Source organism: Archocentrus centrarchus, chromosome 14 (genome assembly GCF_007364275.1).
Source record: "Archocentrus centrarchus isolate MPI-CPG fArcCen1 chromosome 14, fArcCen1, whole genome shotgun sequence".
Taxonomy (NCBI): Eukaryota; Metazoa; Chordata; class Actinopteri; order Cichliformes; family Cichlidae; genus Archocentrus; species Archocentrus centrarchus.
This window is the reverse complement of record NC_044359.1, coordinates 26,752,409-26,776,091: the sequence shown is the minus strand read 5'-3', so window position 1 is coordinate 26,776,091 and position 23,683 is coordinate 26,752,409. Positions and strand designations below refer to the sequence as shown.

The 23,683-nt window shown below is 41.4% G+C and overlaps 2 protein-coding genes across 4 annotated transcripts in view; one reads left to right on the top strand and one right to left on the bottom strand.

The window, feature by feature from the left end:
* Window positions 1-661: 661 nt before the first annotated feature.
* p2rx1 (purinergic receptor P2X, ligand-gated ion channel, 1) lies at window positions 662-14,087 on the top strand. Of its 2 annotated transcripts, none has more exons than XM_030747267.1 (14): window positions 662-1,005; window positions 4,718-4,862; window positions 7,293-7,364; window positions 7,733-7,790; window positions 9,777-9,864; window positions 9,987-10,067; window positions 10,278-10,419; window positions 10,521-10,666; window positions 11,290-11,380; window positions 11,470-11,535; window positions 12,724-12,819; window positions 13,198-13,287; window positions 13,413-13,457; window positions 13,545-14,087. In XM_030747267.1, exons 1-14 carry the CDS (start codon window positions 869-871, stop codon window positions 13,548-13,550), a joined length of 1,263 nt encoding a protein of 420 aa, XP_030603127.1. In that variant the 5' UTR covers window positions 662-868; the 3' UTR covers window positions 13,551-14,087. The 2 variants fall into 2 exon arrangements, with proteins under 2 accessions (XP_030603127.1, XP_030603126.1); XM_030747266.1 differs by having other exon boundaries at window positions 7,733-7,802; window positions 13,545-14,086.
* A 3,750-nt stretch (window positions 14,088-17,837) lies between these two features.
* Window positions 17,838-23,683, bottom strand: part of camkk1a (calcium/calmodulin-dependent protein kinase kinase 1, alpha a) — a 57,644-nt gene continuing 51,798 nt past the window's right edge. Inside the window, exons 14-17 of one of the 2 annotated variants that reach the window (XM_030746171.1) lie at window positions 23,420-23,548; window positions 22,549-22,652; window positions 20,662-20,709; window positions 17,838-20,303 (exon numbers count right to left, since the gene is read on the bottom strand). In XM_030746171.1, coding sequence (XP_030602031.1) covers window positions 20,231-20,303; window positions 20,662-20,709; window positions 22,549-22,652; window positions 23,420-23,548 — 354 coding nt within the window. In that variant the 3' untranslated portion in view covers window positions 17,838-20,230. The remainder of the gene's footprint in view (window positions 20,304-20,661; window positions 20,710-22,548; window positions 22,653-23,419; window positions 23,549-23,683) is intronic. The other variant, XM_030746172.1, reaches the window with a different exon arrangement.

The window sequence follows — 23,683 nt, the reverse complement described above, 5'->3', positions numbered from 1 at the left end:
AGGCTAGAAAGCAAGCAACAGTTTGGAAGCAACATTTTTCAAATGAGAAACCTTCACTGTTTCCATAATTTCACATTTGCCGCTTCCCTTTCTCTATGAGCGAAGATTAGAAATGCAAAGCAGCCCTCGGCATAAGAATGGAGAGAGAAGGGCGTGAGTTTTTGAGCTGGATGAGAAACCCAAAGTGTTTGACTGTGTGCCCCCACACTCAGTGTTGATAAAAGTTAAGAAGGCTTACTGCCTGACAAATGGTGACACAAGAGTAGGCAAACATGCAGCACTGTGGAATATGCATTGTGTGTTTATACTGAGCTTATGTGCTTTCTATCTCTGTCTAGCATGCAGGAAGAGAGTGTCAGTGTGGTTGATAAAGTCCGATTGCATAAAGAGAAGGAGGAGATCCGGGGCTTGTGTGTGGCAACTGCTGAGTTATTTAAACTTGCAACCAAGGTAAGAGTGAATTTAAGCAGATGGCTTTGTGCTAATTATGTCTGATGAGAAGATGCAATGAAAAGCCAGGAGATGCACTGATGAGGTCAAGTTGTATAAACGTGACAGGGTGGAAAAGGAAATGACCCTGTGAGAGAGAGAGAGAGAGAGAGAGAGAGAGAGAGAGAGAGAGAGAGAGAGAGAGAGAGAGAGAGAGAGAACTGTAGGAGGGAGGAGGAAGTCTTTACACTTTAGGACTTCTCTTGAAGCGTGTCAGATTATTTATGAGCGAAGGCAGAGGACCCTCGCCACTAGTTAGGAACTAAGGCGGAAAAAAGGCAACCAGGAAGCGGAATAAAGGAATTCTTGGGTGTTTTTATATGCAAGTGGGGTGAAGAGAAAGAGACCCTCTTCCCTGTGGGTCAGCCGGTGAAAGAAGATGAAGAACCAAATCACTAGTGCCCTCTCCGACTTCTTCTTTGAGTACGAGACCCCCCGCCAGGTGCTGGTGAGGAACAGGAGGGTGGGAGTGGTGTGCCGGCTGATCCAGCTGGGGGTTCTGGCTTACATCATTGGGTAAGACCTGCACATCTTTTTTTTCTTTTTAGCTGCTCCGAATTGCAGAGTGAAGTACAGAAAGGGAAGGAAAGATTCAATTGCTAGGAAAAAAAAGTGAAAGGAAAATATTTGATTTGTTCAGGGTATCACTGCCAGGTAGTGCCAACAGAGCAAACACACTGCAGATGAACTGTTTTGTTTTTTTTAAGTGCAATGAATGATTGATGGAGGCAAGGACATGAGATAACAGGACAGAAGATCTGCCTGTTTCAAGTTGAGACAAAACCCCTGCAGCATACTTGTTAAACTATGTGTACTGAGCCACTCGCTACCTACCTATCTACCTACACAAACTTGTTTTGGCATGTTGGAGTCATTCTCTGGAAATTCAGCGTGAATGTGAAGCAGGGGCAGCCTGTTTTCTTATCTCACGTAATTTCGTAATACAACTCTGTTTCTGTTTGTCTGAAATTACTCACGGGCTGTTTGTTTATGCAGTTGTGTGACTGTGACGTTTCCCTTCCTGCACCTCTAAGCAGCAGAACCTGAGGAGCCGTGTGTGACGAATATGCCCAGGCATATGCTCGAACAGATAACAATCAACTGCTGCCCAGTTCACTGCCAAACAGAGCACAGATGTGTTACCTTCTTCTGGTGACGGTGACCAAAAAAGACAGAAAAGCAGTCGACGAATCTTTATAAGTGAGAGTGAGCTGACTTAAACTGATTTGAGACGGCCTGTTGTTTTAAGTGTTAATCTCCATAATCAGGAAAAGTTCATGGCGATAATTTCTTTAATCCCAAATCTTGATGAAGCTGACATGTGGAGTTATTTTTGTACTGTGCACTGAAGGTGTGTTCTTTGGTCTTAAAAGCTCCCTGCAGATGACAGACCCCCCCCCCATCACCCTCCTTGTGCAGCCATCAGGCCACATTAAAGTTGGTTGGTGAGTATGAGAGGAGATGCAATGATAAAGCCATCCAGATCCCTCTCTTCAGGCTTCAAGCAGCAGGCAGACAGGTCAGGACAGAAGTCAGTCTGTCGCTCTCAGACACTAAAGCAGTAAAGCAGTGAACCAGTGAACGTATCACGAAGCGTGGAATTAGGACCCAAATGCTGATGCATAGGAGGCAGACTGCGTGAACAAAAGGCAAGCCTTTATTGGACTGATTCAGAAGTCCAACCGAAACATAGAGGCCGCAGGCAAAGTGGCAAAGACAAAGGGAAGACAGCACACACACGACACACTAATAAAGGGTAATCGGGGTAGCAAGCTGGGCAGCAAGGCACAGCTGAAAGCAATCCAGACAGGGTAAGCCAAACTAAAGATAAGATGCAGAAGACAACCACAATAAAAGAGGAAATCACAGACCAACATACTCAAACTGGACTTGTAATTCCAAACTACATGTAATTTCACACTTCGGTTCTCTTCATACATCTCTCACAAATAAGTCTCATGAACAGTTTGAAGATTTTTTTTCTTTTTTTTTTTGAGTGGAGCCAGTTGAGGCAGTTCGGGCATCTGATTAGGACGACGCCTGGGAGCATCTTAGGAGAGGTGTTCTGGGCATGTCCTACCAGGGGGAGGCTCCAAGGTAGACCCAGGTCATGCTGGAGAGATTATATCTCTTGGCTGGGTTGGGAATGCCTCGCTGAGATGGAGGAGGTGGCTGAGGAGAGGGAGGTCTGGGCTTCCCTGCTTAGGCTGCTGCCCGCACAACTTGGGCTCAGATGAGTGGTAGAAAATGGATGGCTGGAAGAAAGGAAGTATAAGCATCATTTTTTTTAAGTGCAAAGAAATGAACTCCCTTTTTTGTAACTTTTCAGTTGGAAAAAAAAAAAAAAGCCGATCCACTGTTTATGTTTTTGGCTTTTACTTGAAGGTTATTTTTTTTCCATTCTGTCATTAAATGAAGACTAATCTCAGCAGCACAGTATGGTGGCAAAGAAAAACTCTCCACACATCAAAGAGCCTCCTCACAGCCTCTCTGCTCTCCTTCTGCTGATGCAGATACAGATCTCACTTACACTGCTGTTTTGGAAGATGCTTCCATTATTTCCACGCTCATCACTTTCTTTATTCCATTAATTTGCTCCATTTTTTTTTCTCCCCTTCAATGTAAGCTCCAACCTATATAATTTGATTTGCCATGCTGATAGAAATTGCAGCTTTTGTGCAGATTACTTCCTTCTGCAGTTTGAAAGATGTTTCTTCTTGCACATTGCTGTGAGCAGCTTTCATTGTCCACAGATAAATGAAGATGTGCTGCAACACATGCTGTCCTGTGGGCTTCCTATCAGGGGGTAATTGCTTTTCACACCCTATATAAAATAGCTCTACACATGCGTCGCAGTGTGTGTGTGTACATACAGTATCAGCTCAGTGCACACCAGCTGTTGCCTTTACCTCATGGCTACACACACACACACACACAGAGCAGCACAATGAGAAGCTTCAGTCTGTGGAAATTTAAAAGGTAATGCACCCCAAGTGTAAAGCTACTTTTTGCTGAATTGGAATCCTTTTATGTGAAGAAGGATTTGGGCTTCATTTCTGACAACCTTGCATGCAGTTTCTGTTAGGACATAACTTCAATATTCAGTTTAGAAAGTAAAAATGCCTGCAGTGAGTTCTGCACTGTGGATCTCGCAGCTTTTATGTATTGTCACAGGTTGTGGAAGGACAGAACAGATCATTCATAAATTACAGAGCAAATACAGCAAATGTAAATATATGTTCATATGTTTACAGTGTTGTATGTGAAATGATTAGAAGTCAGCATAGTTGCATTGATGTCTAAGTAGCATTTAATAGTTGATGCAGCCAAGGCAGAGGTAACTTTAACACATGAAGCACAAAAAAAAAAAAAATCTGGAATTTTTGCAAATGTGAGTTTTTTCCTCTTTAATCAGTTATTTAAATGAAACCATGTGAAATGTTTGAAAGGGACTCGTATCTTTGGGGAAGGACTCTCAGAGATCTGAAGAGCGACAAGGGGCCCTTACTGGCAGCAGGCAGAGAGCCTGGGAACTATGCTCAAGGTTGTTTTGTAAAAATACAGTCTTAATCTGAAACTATAACTAGTGACTAGTAAGGATTTCATCCAGTCATTTCCATTCCAAATTTAGAGGACTAGTAGCAACACACAGCAGCATGAAAATGATATGCTGTATGAGCAACTTACCTATATGAGAATCAACAGATGAAATTAACTTTTTTAACTAGTGGTTATCATGATTATGATCTTTGCTGGCAGTCCCACGCAAGCTGACATTTTAATCCGACAGCCAGATTCTTTTAGAAATACTATCTGTGCTGCCGGTCGGGGAAATTTCATTACTGTTCACAGGCAGGGTTCAATACTGTCTCTTTGCTGATCACGACTGTGATAAAACATAAAATTTAAAATCCACTTGAGCTGCTTTTGCTTTCTTTCAGCAGTCGCTGCGGCCCTGCTGTGATCGTTTGAAGCTGGCAAACTTCTGTATTCTGAGATTCAGTGTGTCAGATGTGTTTTAGAAGTGGTGAAAGGACAGGTAGAACAGCCATGACATGGCATGACTACAATCGCTTGCATAGTAATCCCTGGTAGTTATGCTGTTGGCTGTGTGCAATGTCATGCCAATGTTTTCCTTATGCATGCCCTTGCCTCTGGGGATGTATGGCTGGGCTGGGGTGACGCGGGAATTGAAGCACTGACAGAATACTTTCTTTATCTTGGACAGGTGGGTTTTCATCTATGAGAAAGGTTACCAGTCCACGGACACAGCAGTCAGCTCCGTGTTCACCAAAATGAAAGGAGTGGGCTACACCAATGACAAAAGAAAAGAGAGAGTCTGGGACGTGGCTGACTACGTCTTCCCTTCGCAGGTCAGTGACCCATTGTCTGAAACCTTTCGTGCCCCCAGTGGCCTTTGATATGTGCTTGTCTCGTGACTCCTAAGCGGTCAGTAATTTGTTTGGACCCTGATGCAAGCCAGCCACCAGTATTAGTATGAGGGTAAATGGGATAAGAGTCAGATTTGATGAAATCAGCGGTCACACTTCATGAATCAAACTGTCAGCGTGAGTAAACATCAGGCTGAGTCAGACAAGTTGCGTGAGTGTTGTTTGCTACATGAAGAAAACTCAGGTGTGACAAAGAAACTGAATGAAGTTTGCCCTGCTGATGATCTGCCTCTGTCAACATGAAGGTGTCTCCGTGCTCTCTAAAAGTCACTGCCTGTGAGAGGAAAGCAAGCAAGCCTGACAAATAGGACACTGATTAAATAGATGACTTTGTTTACCTACAGTATTGCTGTGTCCTGTTATCTGTGGGAACGAAAAAAGAAGACACAGTGGGCTGTGGTGTTTGCTTTGAGGTGTGGGTGTGGGCCTTTAATTCTGAGTGAGGTGAGCACGTGGTTTTAGTGTCGCACAATAAAAAGATCACACACTTTGATCAAACAGGTCGACTGGCAGCTTTATTCTGAAATGCGCTTTATTGTCAGGTGGTCATTGCTTTAGTAATTGAGTCCATCCCGTGACTGCATCGCTGTGTCCATGTTCAGTTCAAAGAGAGTGAAGGCACAAACGATGCATGTGGTGATTTAGGAACAAAAGGCAAGCTCTGCTCAATTCAAAAATCTAAAAAGGGAAACAAAAGCATTGGGGTATAACAAAAAAGATACAAAACTGGTACAAAATCTGAATACGGCAACACAAAAATGTAAGGGGACGCACAAGGAGCATAGGGATGATACACAGGTGAGGTCCAGAGGCAATTTGACAAGTTTAAAGGCTGCACTAAAAACATCTGACAGGATAACAAGATACAAGCGAATTAAAAAGGACTACGCAAGCAATCACAAAGGAAGGAAAACACGAAGAGGGAAGAAGCGAAACCACCGGAGGCATGCAAGATAAGCAGCTAACCTTGTATAAAATACCAACAAGGAGTGACAGTGAAAGCCTGCACAGACGAACAGAGGGAGACACAGAGATAAAACACACAGGAAACACAGAGTATAGGAACACATTAGAAATGCAAGAGAGCAGGAAAAGAAAAGCAAGAGACGGACTGTGACATGCACAGATGGTGACCTGAAACATGTCATAGTTAATGTCACAGCGATTCCATAAATAAGATTTTCATTTGAATAAAACACGTGAATAAAGCAAATTTGAATTTGAATAAAACAAATGAGCAAAAAGTAAACAGCTATTTTTAGCAATTATCAAGATAGCTGGTTTTTAAAAAATTGCCCAACATTTTACTGTCATGTCAAAAGTTCCACTTTCATAACTGAAGGCATGTAATGAAGGAACAGCGTATTTGCACAGATTAGCTTAAAAACAGGAAACAAAGAGGAACAGGTCATCTCACAAGGAAGCTTGCAAAACACAAATTCAATGAAGGGTGTGATTAGATATGAATTCAGAAGCAGAGATCGGATATGGGTTCAGTTAGAAACTGAGCTCCAACACATCCAACCACAGAATTTGTCACAGAGAGAGAGAGAGTCTCCGTGATTACTTTTAGGTCAGTTTTAGGAAGCTATCAGAGTTTGGGATAAAATAGATGACTTTTTTTTTTTAAATGATTTTTGTCAAAAATAACATGATTAAAAGTAACACTGACTGTTCTGAACAGAAGATTTTTGACCCACCCATCCACCCCCACCTTCTTCCTATGTGGTGAAATTGCTGCTGTGTAACTATTTCACCTCACCTCCTCTTCTGCTCCAGTTCCTGTGAAGTATAATGAAACCTCAGTGAACAGGCCATAGCAGCGTGCGTGAAGCAAATGGTGTTTGCTGGATGGGAGAACAGTCTCACAACAGGCACGGCCATAAGGTCTGCCCTATCTGAGGCGAATCAACACAGGCCGAGCAGTCAAATTTGTGCAAATGATACAGGATAAATGTAAGACTGGTGGATTTTAGTACCTCTGGATTGAGGTGGACCAGTTGTTTCTCCCTGTTTTGTCTTTTTTTAGGCCAAGCTAACAGTCTCCTGACTAGCTTAATGCTAATAGTGGTGGTATCAGTTTTCTCTTTCCATTGTCTTACACGTTATTTACATGAAATAGGGGTGCCAAACTTGCTTTAACTCATGGCCCTGTTTGATATCAAGTGGTTCAGACTGGTAAAATAAAAAAAAATAAAATAAATCCTGCATTGTGACCTGCTTATCTGTAATCAAAACAAATACATTTAATAAGGCATCAAAACAATTAGCTCAGGTTCAGCAGTCAGTATCATTTATTGTGTGTGTGTGTTTTTTTTTTAACACATTGCTTCTTCTCATCCAAAACTTCAGGGAGACTCATCATTTGTGGTGATGACAAACTATATCATAACTGAAGGCCAGTCAATGGGAACGTGTCCAGAGGTATGTGGAAAAGGGCGCTTTTTGTGCCCCCCCCCCCTCCCTCTCATTTCTCTCTGTTTCTCCCTGTGCTTACTCCTCTCCTCTCTTATTTATACATTTCCAAATATAGTAAAACAAACGGAAATCGCATCTCATTCCAAGGCTGTTTGCATAATTGGGTAATTGTGTAGCAGTTGTATAGCAGAAAAGAAATCTTTTTAAACCTAGTGGGCTCAAGAGGACATAAACAGCAGCGTTTGTATAGATTCCAGATTTGTAGTGAGACGTTTCGTTCACATTACCATGTTGCGTTCTGTTTTTCGCCTTCATCATGTCCTCCTTTTGCAGTTGTGTACACAGACTGACCCCTGGTATCTTGTTTATAACAGCTCCCAGGCAAGCACAACTGCACTTCAGACGCAGACTGTGAAGGAGGGAGTTTCAAACGTACGGGACACGGTAAATCCTGACGGCCTGATGGTGGGGACCTCAGCGGTCCTCACTGAGTCTGTCACCTGTGGTAAACTGAGATCAGCCCAGATTTCTCACTTCTTATTATGGTGTTTTGCATTGTGTGAGACGAAAGGCTTCCTGAAGCCAGTGATTTACCCAGTGATGATGCAGTGAGTGAGGCTGAGGATCATGACAGGTTATGGAGCAATGTGTTTGAAAAATGGGCTGTAGCTTCCTGAGAACTGCCATAGGACAGGCTAACAGAATAGAATCTAGATAAATACACCAGATATTACACATCACTGCCAGGAAATTAGTCGCCACACAGAACAGTGTGGCGACTAAAAGTGTGTTAATGGCAAACAAAGATACAAAGAGCAAAAAAAATAGAGCAGTGGGTCCGGTTACACTCAGAAACAAACAGCGGAACAAATTAATGCCAAGCCAAAACCACCAAATAATAATAAACCTACAGGCACTTACATTTCACCGCAGTTTGGCTTAGCATCCTCCTGCACGTGAGGACATGGCGGGCTTTAGGCTTAGCAGATATTGGTCACTAACACCAACAGCAACAAAAATATACACCCTCCTGTTAAAATATTGCCTGACAACTTCTTTAAAGTATTGACACAAAAATATTTCAACACATTACCGGCATATTTACCAAGTCATTTTAAAGTCCTCCATGCATCTCCAGCTTGGCGCAGACCAAACACAACCTCAGCGTAAAACAAACGTAGACCAGGATGCACTTAGCAAAAATCTTGAAGATGTAACCACTGCTCTGTTACTGTTTTTAACATCTGGTGAACCTCTGCCAGTGCATTTGCAAATGTACCTTACAACCACAAATCAACAATGACTGTCACATTCAAAAGAAACTGATAAAGAACATGTTTACCGGCAATCCAACATCCCGAGAGGAAAACACTTATTCAGCCCAGATGGAAAACTCCATCATGAAATGAAGTTATAGGTTTTAACCACTCAACTACACATAATTCATGGACTGCACTTTCCCAACACTGACACAAAAAAAAAAATTATTAATTAATATATTAATAATATATTAATTAACATTAATATCAACAACCCGAGCCTTAGAAACCAAACAGCTGGTGTGTGTGTTTGTAATATGGCTTGTTGTTCACTAAAGCAAGCAAGTAAAACCCTGCCTTAAGCAAGCAGACACGTGCATGTATATATAAGCAGGCACAACTGTATGCATGTCAGCTAATACAAACTGTAGCCACACAAAAGCGCTGAACACAAATAACCCTTCAGACATGAGCTCTTTTCAATATGTCCAAATGCATACAATATTGCTGCCTAGTTCTAAGAACAGTTATATAAATGTACTGTCCTCCATCTGTCCCAGGGTTCAATTCTGAGTTTTTCTGGGCCCCACATCACCTTCAATCACACCAAAGCTTTAGATCTGTCCGTTTCAGACCACTCACATTCACCTCGAGGTGTCAGTCTCGTCCCTTTCGAGGCAGCGTTCAGCCTCCATGCTTAAAAACAAGTAAACATGTGGGACTGTCCTGCAGCTACACCGGCTGATGGGTTCCAGTGGAAGGTCAGAGGCTCGAAGCTGAGTGACCAAACGCCTGCTGGAGAACCGCGTGCAAACTTATCAAAGACGTGATGAGAGAGAGTGATAGCAGCAAAGCAATTCGCACACAGAGAAATGATATATTAGGATTACGGCAAGATTAAAGAAACAGCCAGTTCAGCATTTGCGATGCTTCACTTTATATCATGCTTGCTGCTACTGATGCTAATTCAAGATAAGATGAGAAGTAGAGGCAGAAAGTGTTTAAAATTGCTTTGTTAAAGCCTGAATTCTTTGCCCCCCCCCCCCCCCCCCCCCCCCCCACACACACACACACACACAGCTGCTCAAGATAAGTGCTGTAAAATTGCATAATTAAGTTTTGCCTCTAATGATGATCTCTTGTTTGTTTCTATATCAAGGACAAATGACGGGAGTGTGCGTGAATAGGACTAACACCTGTGAAGTGTTGGCTTGGTGCCCAGTAGAGGAAGATGACAAAGTACCATAGTATGTGGACACCCTGAATTGTTCATAATGATTCTGTGGCATCTTTTAGAGCACATAATCATCTGTAGATGACAAATGTCAACAAAATATGGCATTTGAATCTGCTCTCGTTTCCATTTCAGCCCTCCTCTATTAATGTCTGCGGAGAACTACACGCTGTTCATCAAAAACTCTGTAACGTTCCCCTTATTTGGTGTCTCAAGGTGATGATATCATTCATGTCACAGTGCATTTAGCTCAGCAGATGTGATGCTTGTGTGAAAAAAAGACTTGACACTTTTGATTTTTGATTCTGTGAACTCTGAATTTTGAAGTAGAATGATTTTACTGAAATACCGTTGGGTACTGCTGCACTGATGTTGACTTTATTTTTTTTATTACTTCTGTCTTTTGCACACACACACACACCCCAGGAGTAACCTTGTCGAGGGAATAGATTCTCAATACATCGGCAAATGCCTTTATCATCCAGAGAAAGATCCGCTGTGTCCTATATTCAGACTGGGAGACATTATTAAACTGTCTGGCTTCAACTTTAAAAATATCTCTCTTAAGGTGAGCCTGCTGCACAGTTCATGTTTTTACATTTTTTTTTTTTATATATAAATGTTTTGTTTCTCTTGTTGTAATGAAGACTGTGCTCTGTGTCCTGACAGGGAGGAGCTATTGGTATTGTAGTTGACTGGACATGTAACTTTGATGTGGATGTAAAACACTGTAAACCAGAGTACAGATTTCACGGATTGTATGGAAACCCAGAAGAGACTGATGAAACAAGAGCGTCAGTGGGCTACAACTTCAGGTGGGTATGTGAATATAAAAATCAGCAGTATATTTAGCTTCCCCATGTAGAAACCAAATAGTAAAAGCAGCACTTTGTGGTTTTATGGTGTTTTTTTTTGTTTTTCTTTTGCACTGGAAAAACTTATATATGCCTATATATGTCTATATATGTTAGCTGTGGCTAACAACATGATAACTCATTTCACTGCCTTTTGAAACTGTTGGCTATGTAGAATCGTCCACTAATTACTGAGATCCACTCTTGTATTTACTATTACTGCTGTGGACTGAACTGACCTCATGGTTTGCTCCTGATATTTCAGGTCTGTTGAGCATGCCGAGTCAACTGTCTGAAGTTTATAATGTTTACAGCTCAGCATAGCGCTCTAAGATTTGTCTCAAGTTGCCTCCTCTTGTGTTGCTTCAGTCTCCTTACAGGCTTTTAGGTGTTGATACATGGGGATTTTTCTCTGCAGTATAATGTCATTAATCATTATTTAGATTATGAGAGTTAAATGCCCTGGTGTTTCTTTTTTTTAAAAAGGAATTTACTATATAGAAGAAAATAAATTGGGAAATATTTACCAAATTCTTTTGAAAGATGCTTTTCCTGTAACAAACTGTCATAATGTCTGTTTGTAGGTATGCAAGGCATTACATGGAGGACAAAGTTCAGAAAAGGACACTTCTAAAAGTGTTTGGCATCAGGTTTGACATCATTGTGCAGTCACTTGTAAGTCAGACATTTATTTTAATTATGCATTTGTCACTTGAAGAATAATCAAAAGGTGTTCAGGATGACTTGGATTCGGTCCTTCACAGGCGCGGAAATTCGATATCATCCCGACACTGACAGCAATCGGCTCTGGAGTGGGAATTTTTGGAGTGGTATGTTGAAGCCTGAAATGTACCTGCAATATATACTTACACTTTGTCTATGGAACACACTCATGTGCAAAAGTCTTGAGCCACCCCTCATTTCTTTATACTTTGCTTCCTAGAGCCAGACTGTGTTGTAATTTTTAAAACAGTCTTGAGCAATAGTTCATCAGGTTTTCTGAAGCGCTTTCAAAGTTTTTCTTTGGACATTGGCGGCTTTTTCACTCATTTTCAGTGCAGTCCTTGTACCTGAGGAATGTTTGTTTGCTTGTTAAGCTACTTAACACTCAAGGGATGAATCAGTGTTGTCTACACATAACAGAGAACTTAGCAAAGAAACAATTTTAAATCATATCTGCCTGAAAAAAATCTGTCAGCAGAGGTAAAACACTGGGTGTCTGCAACCACGTGTAAAGCACGGTGGAGGCTCTGTCATGGTTCAGTCAGTAGTGTTTCGGGATCTTGTCAAAAACAGATGGAACCGTGAATGCAGAAAAGTGCCGTCAGATTTTGATCTACCATGCAATACCATATACTGACTTTCCAGGTTGTTAGAAATGAATACTTTGTTTTGGCCTCATGTATTTCCATGTACGTTTGCATCGATTTCCAAGGCCTTTCATATAGGTTTGTTGTTTTTTGTTCCCTGAACTCAGCTGCCACCCTTTTCCTCTGAGGAGCCAGAGCACAGCTGGTTCAGCAATCCATCACCCAACACTATAAAAGCTGGTGAAATGCTGATCAGTCATAGTGGGTGTGGGCCAGCCCTGACAGTGGTGAGCTGTAGTGGGTGTGCATGACCTGAGATTAGTGGTGTTTTTGGAGCTACCTGTGAGTAGGTAATGTCTGTGGCTCCATGTGTGTACTGATGTACACATTTGCTTGGCAAGCAAGAGGTTGCTGGTTTGAGTCCAGCCAGAGACACACATCCCCTTTGGGGCTGTGTCAGGAAGGGCATCTGGTATAAAACTACCAAATTAAACATGCAGAGTTACCCACTGTGGTTGACCCCCTCATGACAAGGGAGCAGCTCAATGTAGCTTTAGTGAGTAGCTAGTGTTTGCTGGCAGCAGAAGTGTTCTCTTTGTTAACGACAAACATTTAAAAAATAAAAAAAATAAAAATCAGTGGTGGCTCAAGACTTTTGCACAGTATTGTAATTACATAGGAGATGTGTGTTGCTTTCTTCCTTTTCAGGCAACTGTAGTATGCGACTTGGTGCTGCTCTATTTACTTCCAAAAAGAGAATTTTACAAGAACATGAAATTCAAATACACAGACACACAAGTGCAGGTAAGGCCTGTTCAACAATTTCTGTATATTCTCATTGAACACAGGAGGGCAGCAGAGAATTGTTCAACAATACTATTACAGACAACACAGAAAATTGATCAGCAAAAATAACTGGAGGTGTGCTTTTTTTCCCCTCCTATGAGCATCTTTTGTGTGCATGCCACATCCATCCCAGTTAGAAATCTCACCAGCACACTGGAGCGGTGACCTTCAGTTACCATCAGATTATTGCTGTTTATTCCCATAACATTTGTGACCACTGAGTCTACGCTCAGTACAGAACAAGCGGTTATCTGATAGAAGATGAAATCTGAATCAGTCCCACCCAGACTGCTTTCCTCTTTAACTGAAACAGGCAGACCATTTTGTATTTTACAGCAGGACAGCGAGTCACTTGGTGTAGACACAAATGTCTATTACACCCTTGAAACGAATGCAAGGCAAGCCCGAGGAACAGACCGGTCCAAAGTGAGTGGATTTAGTAGAGCAGATTCTTCTAATTTAAATCTAATCATATCATGATGATGAGTGTGGTTCTGCACATTACCTTCAGTCTAAATGGTTTCTATCCTGTGGCTTTGGCTTCTACTCAGGATCCTGATTCAGAGGCAGGCAGCACAGAGACTGAGGTGTCTAAAGTAAGGGATTTTTCCAGAACAATAAAGCCCATGGAGTTTCACTTATTTCAATGACTGACGCTTTATTTATTTGCTGTTCTTGTGCAGAAGTGACCTGGGAGCAAACAAGTCAAAGGCCGTGCTACTTTTGAAGGCATGCCGCACTGGAATCCTGCGAGAACACAAACACAAAAACAGGCACTATAAATGGACTTGTAAGACAGAGAAAAACCCTGTGAAATGGAATCGTTTCATGTGCTTTATTTCTTTTTGATCTGCAGCAGCATCGTCTACCAACAGCATTCTCCCGCTTTCAAAGGCATCCTGGGAAACTGTGACTCTTGCTATTCTATGAAGAGTCACAGGTAGCCAAGCTCAGCTTTGTGTGTACTTTTTTGGGTGTAACTCAGTTTGTGTTTGTTCATACTTTGGGTGTAGCCTCCACCTCTTTGTCTCCAACGGACACATTTGTGTTTCTGTGTGTACAAGAAAACGTTACCTCAGTCACCATCTTTGTCAAAGCAAAATATACACATACACACGCACACAACGTATGGTTGCATGTGTTGCTGTTAGTGAGTCATCTCTCGTGTGTACCTTGTGATCAGCTGTTGAACTCAATAAAAGACGTACAGTAACACTACTGCTTTTCGCTTTGGTTGAGCAGGAACAGAAAAATCTCAAAACAATTCAGTTCTCTTTTTTTTTTTTAATTGTCTCTGATTATGTGTACAAAAAGCATGCAAAAAATAGCTCATTTATATATATTGGTACATATTTACATTGTAACTGCATTCCATATGGATGTGCCATGCTTCTGTTTTAGCAACAGTACATTCAGAGAAATGCAACACAACACGAGACAAGCTCAGAAATGAACGAGACAGCGGGCGCCTTACGCACACAGACACACACACACACACATCAGGACAGTTACATAGACAGCAGTGATCAGAGTCCCTGATTTCACATTATGTACAGACTCCCCCACAGTCTTCCTCCTTTGGATATAATTATGACCTGAAATCACAATAAAAAAAAAATTAGTCATGCCACTCACTTCCTGTGCTGCAGCAATGGTACCCATTGATTTTCCTTCCTTCTGTGTCACTGCAGTAACAGGAACAGGTCAAAAGCATTTTCCACTGCTCCTCAGCCTCTGTCCTCAGTTGGAAGCCATGGGAGAATTACCTCACTAAGACCTATGTGCTGTAATTGTGCAAGGTTTCAAAAGAGCCATACAGGTGATCACTGATTTATGGTCATTTAAATCTATTACGTGCTGCAGAACAACTAAAAAAAAAATGCATTCAAGGGTTTGGAAACAAAGAATGGAAACTTGTAGGCAGAAATAGGTTGATATGAACAGACAGACACATTCTGGGGTTTTTCTAGTACACCTCAGTTCACTCAGAAGGTCCTTTTACACAAACCTGCCTCTTCTAATAGAGCTTTAGAGTATTCCTTCAATATTATGCATCTTTTCAGTAGCAGAGCAGCTGTTACAGCAGCCTTTTCACTCAGACGAGTTATCCGTAACATCTGCCAAACCCCAGGAAGCAGTGCTGAGACGTGCAGACTGACAGCATTGAGAAATGCATCAACAAGCCAGACGGTCTTTGACGGGCGAACCACACCGTTTCTCTTTTTCATAAACTCTACAGTGTTTTATGGCTGCCAGTAGTGTTGAATGCACTCACAATAATAACATTATACATCTCTAAGTGGAAAAGTGCAAATAATTTAATGTAAGCAGCGTTTGAGTTTACATATCAACAACTAAAACACAGGTTAAAGGTAGAGAGGCCTGAGTGAGGTGACAGCTTTTGGGGGGGGGGGGGGGGGGGGGGGGGCAATAATAAAGTACCTTTGATCCTGACAAATGGCAACACCCAAATCATAAACAAGAGATACAAGAATGAGCTTTAAAACACACATCAAATATAACACATCATGTCACACTTTTTGGTTTAAAGTTGGCTTCATTAAAGGTTACTGTGAAACACACGTCAGTACTGTTTTCACTCTGAGCATGAAGCTAAAAACAATAGCTGGAAAGCTTTGAATTCTCAGGTATCCATACGATAATAATGCCGACTTACTAATGCCACGGCAGTCATGACTTTATATCCTTGTAGACATAAACTACTAAACACACCGGCTCAACAGCACTGTGTGAAATGCTTTCATGTTCACACCCTTTACCAGTCTCTGTGCTGCAGTTAGTGTCCTTCACTGAGGACAAGATTAATGAAGGAAATGCAAAGAGCTGCACTCAGTGTTTCACCATCAGCCACACTGGGGACAACACTGAAGAGGATGGGGAAGTGTTGGCAGCCCGGGCCTAATCAGGACATTGAAAGGATCCTTTAAGTGATCAGAGCACTCAGCCAGCTGAACATGCTTTTCTCTCAAAGGGGCAACACGCCAGGCTGAAGTATTTCTGATTCTTGGTATTCTTTCTATAAAACGCCAACCTTCAGGGGGTGAACATGTTAAGTACACAGCTAGGCCATATGAAATTTACAGGTGGGGTCAGTTGTGAGGGGTTAAATGAAATATTTCAGTGTTGCAAATTGCACGACCCTCCCCAGCAGACTCCATCCTTAACATAAAAAACATATACCTGGCTGTTATTTTAAAATACAACATTGGGGGTAGATTAACAACTTACACAGCAAAGCATAAGAACACAAGAGTGTAAACAACAATTTCTTCGTTCCTGTTAAAGACAACAAAAGGACAACTTTGGATTCTAAATTTGTTATCGACTCACTTCACTTGTGTAAGCAGATATAAACTTTTACAAGAAACAGGGAGAATGATGTTGCAATGGCCAGTGTGTGTTTTGTACTGTGGGCTGCTGAAACAACCCCTTTTTTTTAAGCTTCTATTTGTTTGTTCACATTTTGGAAAATGAACTACCTAATGAGTTGTTTTTTGCAGAGTACCCCAACTATATGGACCATCTCCTGGCTTTGTTCCACATTGTGAAAGTAAATCTTAACCCAAACCATGATCTTTCTCTAAACCTCATCAAACTTCAAATGAAATCTGGAAATAATAAAAATAACAAAATGAAAGTGTTAAGCCAGCTTCATCTTGTGGTGGACCTGAGGAAGGACGAGGCACCGGGGACCCTTGTGTCCATCAGGGGGTGGGTGGGGGTTGGGGTGTAGTGTGGATACTGTAGAGGACTACAGATATCTGGGAGTACATATTGACAATAAACTGGACTGGGCTAAGAATGCTGATGCCCTATACAGGAAGGGCCAAAGTCAATTCATCTCAAATTTATTTGTATAGCGCCAAATCACAACATACAGTCACCTCAAGGCGCTTTGTATTGTAGGTTAAAAACACTACAATAATACAGAGAAAACCCAACAGTCAAAACGACCCCCTATGAGCAAGCATTTGGTGATAGTGGGAAGTAAAATCTCCCTTTTAACAGGAAGAAACCATCAGCAGAACCAGGATCAGGGAGGGGCAGCCATCTGCCGCGACCGGTTGGGGCTGAGGGGACAGAGACAGGACAAAAGACATGCTGTGGAAGAGAGCCAGAGATTAATAACCAATGATTAAATACAGAATGAAGTATAAACAGAGTAAAAGAAACAGTGCATTATGGGAGCCTCCCAGTCTACTCTGAAGTATCCTAGAAACCACAAGTAAGCCAGCAGTCTGAGAGTGAAGTGCCTTATTGGGGTGATATGGTACTATAAGGTCTTTGAGATAAGATGGGGCCTGATTATTCAAGACCTTGTCTGTGAGAAGAAGGATTTTAAATTCTATTCTAGATCTAACAGGGAGCCAATGAACAGAAGCCAATATGGGAGAAATCTGCTCTCTCTTTCTAGTCCCTGTCAGTACTCTAGCTGCAGCATTTTTGGATCAGCTGAAGGCTTTTCAGGGAGCTTTTAGAACAGCCTGATAATAATGAATTACAATAGTCCAGACTAGAAGTAATAAATGCATGAATTAGCTTTTCAGCATCGGTCTGAGAAAGGATGTTTCTAATTTTAGAAATATTGCACAAATGCAAAAAAGCAGTCCTACATATTTGTTTCATACTGTATGCGCATTGAAGGACATATCTCAAATGACTCCAAGATTCCTCACAGTGTTACTGCAGGCCAAAGTAATGCCATCCAGAGTAAGTATCTGGTTTGTGGGGCCGAGCACAAGAATTTCAGTTTTATCTGAATTTAGAAGCAGAAAATTAGAGGTCATCCAGGCCTTAATGTCTTTAAGACATTCCTGCAGTTTAACTAATTGATGTGTGTCATCTGGCTTCATGGATAGGTAAAGCTGAGTATCATCTGCATAACAATGAAACTTTATACAATGCTTTCTAATAATACTGCCTAAGGGAAGCATGTATAATGTAAATAAAACTGGTCCTAGCACAGAACCCTGTGGGACTCCATAATTAACCTTTGTGTGAAGCCCTGAGCTCCTTCAACATCTGCCAGACAACGCTCAGGATCTTCTATGAGTCTATGGTGGTGAGTGCTATCCTCTATACTGTTGCATGCCGGGGCAGCAGGCTGAGGGCGGCAGATGCCAACAGTCTCATCAAATTGATCCACAAAGCCAGTGGTGTTATGGCAGCAGAGCTGGACTAGCTGATGGCAGTGTTGGAGAGGAGGATGCGGTCTATAATGGGTCCCACCCACTCTACAACACAGCGATGAGACACACAAGCACATTCAGTGAAAGACTCATCCCACCAAATGCCCCACAGGAGGTCATTCCTACCTGTGGCCATCAACCTCTATAACTCCTCCCTTAATAGGTGACATATGGTTCATCTGTGCAATTTATTATGTTGTGCAATAACTCAGAGGCGCAATACTCTGAACTGCTTATACAATATGTTCCAGATGTATATTTATCACCAGAGCCTCTGACTTTAGTGTATTCATAAGAATTTTTGCATACATATTGCAAATTTCTCTTTTTGGTTTTCAAATTATTAGGGTTTATTTTTTTTATATGATAAATGGTTGCAGCTGTAACAACTGAAATTTCCCTCTGGGATCAATAAAGTATTTCTGATTCTGAAAAAAAAAAAAAAAAATGAATTAGCTTCACAAGGGACAAAAGCACCAGTCTCCTGGGTGAAAGTCCTGCATTAAACCCATTCCTCCAGCACAACCTGGTCCTCCTGCACATTCTGTTGTTCAGCTGACTTCCTAAAGCTTTTCTGGCAGAATGTTCTGAGTCACTTTGATATAGAAACAGTGTGACTGGTCAGTTGCAGTGATGGTCCACTAGGTCTTAGATAGACCTAATGGGAGAAACTACCACTAAATTTATTTGATACTTAAATGTTAAAAAACCTGATGATTATCATGGAAGTTCAGCTGTGCTCAGGATCATCTTAGTCATGAGACAATGTCTTCCTTTTGTTTAACTTTTGTGAATGCACTTCAACATCAGTAATAGGAAAAAAATTTTTTTTTTAAAAAGAAAGAAAACAAAAGGTCAGTGTTTCCTGAGCAAAAAGATACATGCATAATTTCACTTTAAAATAATTTGGGTACAGTCGCTTCTCCTTTTATAATGTACAACGTGGTTCAGTGTCTTCTACAAGAGCACACATTGATTCATTTATACACAGATTATTTTATGCTTTAAAATCAGCAAAAAAAAAAAAAAATACCTTGTAAATTGGAACAGGGCTTATTCAAAGTTTACAGAATTGCATCATTTTTTTCAGTATGTTCCCACTCGCCATCCAAAAAGATGTCGTCTAATCGTTTCAAAGTCCATCACAAATGCTTCACATACTGTATAATCCAACAGTAGAGCATTGTGTGAAAGGAAAGAGACAACAGAAATCACCAGACTGACAACACGTAATACATTAGGAGTAGAAGCGTGACATGAAACTGGACGCAAACAAAATCACACGACATAGCTCGAAAAGTCGCTTTGAAATGTTGTTCAAGCATAGCAAAGCCACCCTCTTGATCACTTTCAGACGGCTGACTTTCCTCCCCTCCAGTCAGTCGAGGTCCCTGAAGGCAGCAGAGGAAGGACTTTGACCCTTTTTTTTTTTTTTTTTTGACTCCTTCAAAATAAAGGTTGGCACAGATATGCTTAAAGGGGCTTGACAATAACACAATAGATACCTCAAGACAAGATCTATGTACAATATTACAATGACTGGTCACTGACCAGAAATAAAAGCCTTTTAGTTCACTGAAGAGACAATACAGTGTCAGTTACATGCTGAAGTCTGTGACGAGTATCAAAAGGGTTTTTTTTTTTTCCCCCTCCTCAGGACTGTGACAGGTGGCTGGAGACAGACAGATGATGCGGTCTAATTACTCACCATGCATAATGAGAGAAAAAATCTTTTAAAAAATCTGTCTTTGCCTATATTACAGTTTAAGGCCCACTGTCAAACATGTTCCTGTCTTTGGCAACAACAGCAATATAGACTGGTGATAAGCCAGAGAACTGGTAGAGTTCCTCTCATTGGTTCACTGATTAAGATGAGAAACAATGCGGCTAAAATCCAGAAGCTCCACAGTGCAGAAGGAAAATGAGATGAACCGGAGTAAGAAAGCATTCTGCATTGATAAGAGGCAAAAAGAGACTCAAGCCTGAGCATCAAGATGTGTGCACGAGCAATTCAGTTTACATTTCATGTGTACAGAATGATACGTTTGTACAGTGTGACTAATTTGAAGAAGAGGTGTGAATGAAGGTGTAAGCGCACAGTGGATATAAAGCGGATGTCATTTAAGACAAAGCTCCATTCACGAGAGTGTCATCAAGACTCAAGAGGAGGGCTCGTCTTCGTGCAGGTCCTCCAGCTCTCCTTCTCTGGGTCCTTCTCCCGTACTGGCCTTTCTAAAAGAGCAAGTGAAAGAGAAGAGAGACAAAGAAGTGTCAGCAGTTTTGATCATTTCGAGTTGGACAAGGACATTTCTAAATGGTACTACTACTAAGTCTGGTTATTAGAGAAGCTCTGCTCTTTTTTTTTTTTTTAAAAGACGTGATGAATATTAAAAACACAGAATGCTTTATGGATGTAGCACAGCATTTAAATGAAAGCAGCAGGGACATGACAGCTGGGGAAAGGCTGCTCTCCTATCACATCTCATGATGTGGATAAGCAGGAGTTGAGGGGTCTAGAATGATGATGAGAGCAGCGGCTGGTAGATGTGGGACAGACAGTGGCCGGTCTGCTTTTTGCACAAAGTGTTACCTGAGCGAGGGCTGAAGTTTAAAAGAGGGCCGGAAGGGCCACGAGTCCCTGCAGCAAAGTGGGAGAGAAGATGGAGAAGTCACAAGTGAGAGGACAAAGACACGCACGCTGGTGGGAGATAACCCACCTTCCCACCACGAAGGCGCTAGGTGTAGTTTTGCTTTTCAATATTAGGTTTGAAATTTCATTTTAAAATTGCTAAAATACTTCAGAGCTCAAATTCCATTTCCATCTTAGCAGTTCAGAATAAATATGTGAGACTATTAAAAATAATTAAGATCTATTTTTAAAACATATTTTAAAGGGTTCTCTGCGGCTGGATTTGAAAACCACACACTTCTGACACAAAGTGGATATTAACAACAGCAGATGAATAATACTGGACGACTGTCAATACAACGACCGAGCCAACAAACCACCGGAAAGAGAAACATGAGCCACAAAAGGCCAGGGAGAGCTGGTTAATGGCAACTGAACTTTCAAAATAAAGCGCAGGGACTTTCCACTCATAAACCTGGTTGCTGATGAAGTGATCCTTTAGGAAGGACAAAAACAGAAAAAAAAAAGAAACGGGGCAAATTTGTCCCCAAATAAACTTGGGTAGGTGTTCCTGCACCTTGGTAGCCTGCCCAAGTACATTCTGGATGGGAAACACTGGCATTAATGGTGCATTCAAGTCAAGTTAAACTCCAAGGTTGAAAAACAGGAGCTTGGCAAGAAACACAAAATCTTTGCTAAGGCACCAGAGCTTCACTGGCTACAGCAGCCACAGATACAAGAAGCAGCCACATGTAATGTTTGATCAGATTAGGAGACATAATATCTGCTATGCCATTTTTTTCATAAATCTTTGAGAAAATAACGCAAAACGAGGTAATTGTGGTCATGACTGGTAGCATCTGTTTCTCAATATGCAATCACATTATCCGATTACAATTTAATCGCTTCCTGTCATCAAAACGATAATTCAACCCCAAGCTTTGCTCTAGTTGGATTTTGACATAGAGAAAATAAAGACACGCACAGCTTTACAGTGTTTTTAGTTATGGGCCCATATGTTTACATTAATAATGTCTCACAATGAAAACTTCACATAAACCAGCCCCTAGAGTGTATCTGCATACACTCAGCATTATATTAATTGCTTCATGATAGCCATACAATAGTGAGCCCTTAGCTGTACAAAAGCTTGGATTTTCATTTTGCAGCCAGGGGGCAGTATTACTCAAAAGTCCCTACATGTCCTCTGAAAACACCTTCACCTTAGAGAGCAGTTCTCTGACAATGTAGTGGTGGAAACCACCACCTAGGCAGAGAACAAATCATCTAATAAACCCCTTACAATGGGAGATTAGATTCTGCTTAGATTCGGCCCAACAGCAGTCCATGTTCATGACAAAGTCTGCTGGACACCATATTATAGTCCTAAGGGCATCCACAATACAGCAGATAATGGTGATACATGCTGCAATGTGCCTGTGGTTGTACAAGTTAAAAATTGCACAATGGCATGAGCTGATTGGCCACTAACACCTGTGATGCTTTCAATCCAAGTTACAGAAAAATCAAGGTCAGCCCGAGGCACCGGCTGGTTCTGTGTCACTGAGTTCTTCTCGTCTCGAAAGCTAAAAGCAACACACAAAAACACTTATACAAGCTGTAAGCTCCACTGCATACAATGAAAGAATGAATTATGGTGCTATGGCAACACAGGGAAGCAGCTGCTGCTGCAAAAATGAGTGCTATTTAACCTGATACAGGAGAAAAAGGAGACAGGTGCGAAGAAAAGATCTGTGTTAGAATCTTAAGCAAAAACTCGTGGTTTCGTCTTCAAAGGCAAGATATGCAAGTAAACAAGGGAGATCCAGACATGCTGATGACTCTTACATGAGCAGGCTACCAGGTGCAGACATGGACCTCTCCTCTCGCCTGCTTGGGCACTCAAAGGGGTTGCTGAAGGAGCGCTTTCTCAGCATGGCCTTTACCAAGATCTGAAACAAACACAAAGACAGGACGGGTACCAAAAACACTCAAACTTGCAGGTTACATAAGACACCGGCTGGATGTAGTGTGTGCCACAGAGTATTTTGATGGTGAACAAGAGGAACTTCATAAATGATAATGCTACTAGTATTTAAAGGAGATAAACTGGTAAACTGTAATATGTGGAGCACAGAATGTATTTTAAATATATCCACTGATTGTTTGGACACAAAGATTTTTCCGCTCACTACCTGTGCAGCTAACTTCTAGTCTCAGCTGGCATAATTACTCTTAGCAGCGCCCATCTATAAACACAAGGGGTGAGCTAAAAAGGTGTAACTCATGAGATATTGTTTTTGCAAATACTTTAAATGTACAAATGTGATTTCAACATTTCTCAGTTATTCTGATCTAGCTCTGGTCTCAGTGTGCAGTATATCAGCTTTAATTAGTAAGCTTTTCTTTTTAAAGTGCTTTTTAGGAAAATGCATCTTAATTTTGTTAGAGAAATAACAAAAATAGTTTGATATCAGCCCAATATGAGGGTCTACTTTACTGTGACTATCCATGTTATCCATCATTAGTGCATTTATGGAGATACATGCTGGAGGTATTCAAAGGCATTCAAAGTGAGGTACCTGAAAAAGGCTGCATCGTGTCGTCGTGCTTTGTCACAGTTGTGGTTAACGGGAGGCTGCGCTTGTTAAAGAGCAGCTACTCTGAGTGCTGCTGAATGTAGCATTTCGATAAATGGAGGACATACGGTGTTTCTTACCACTGCAGAGAGGCTGGGAACGAACTTGACTGAGTTCTGGATATCCTCCTCTGTCACCTCTACCACAGAGCAGTGCTCCTCCTCCAGAGGCAGGGCATCAGCACCTCCCTGGGTCACCCATGGGTCCATCTGAACATCAGTGAAACAGGACAGTTTCATAACTTGACACACCTTGAGGTACAGCAAAAATGCACACCAGGAAATCTACGATTACACTCAGTTTACTAGTTTTTGAAAGCTTTACTTTTAGGTCTGTGTATTGTT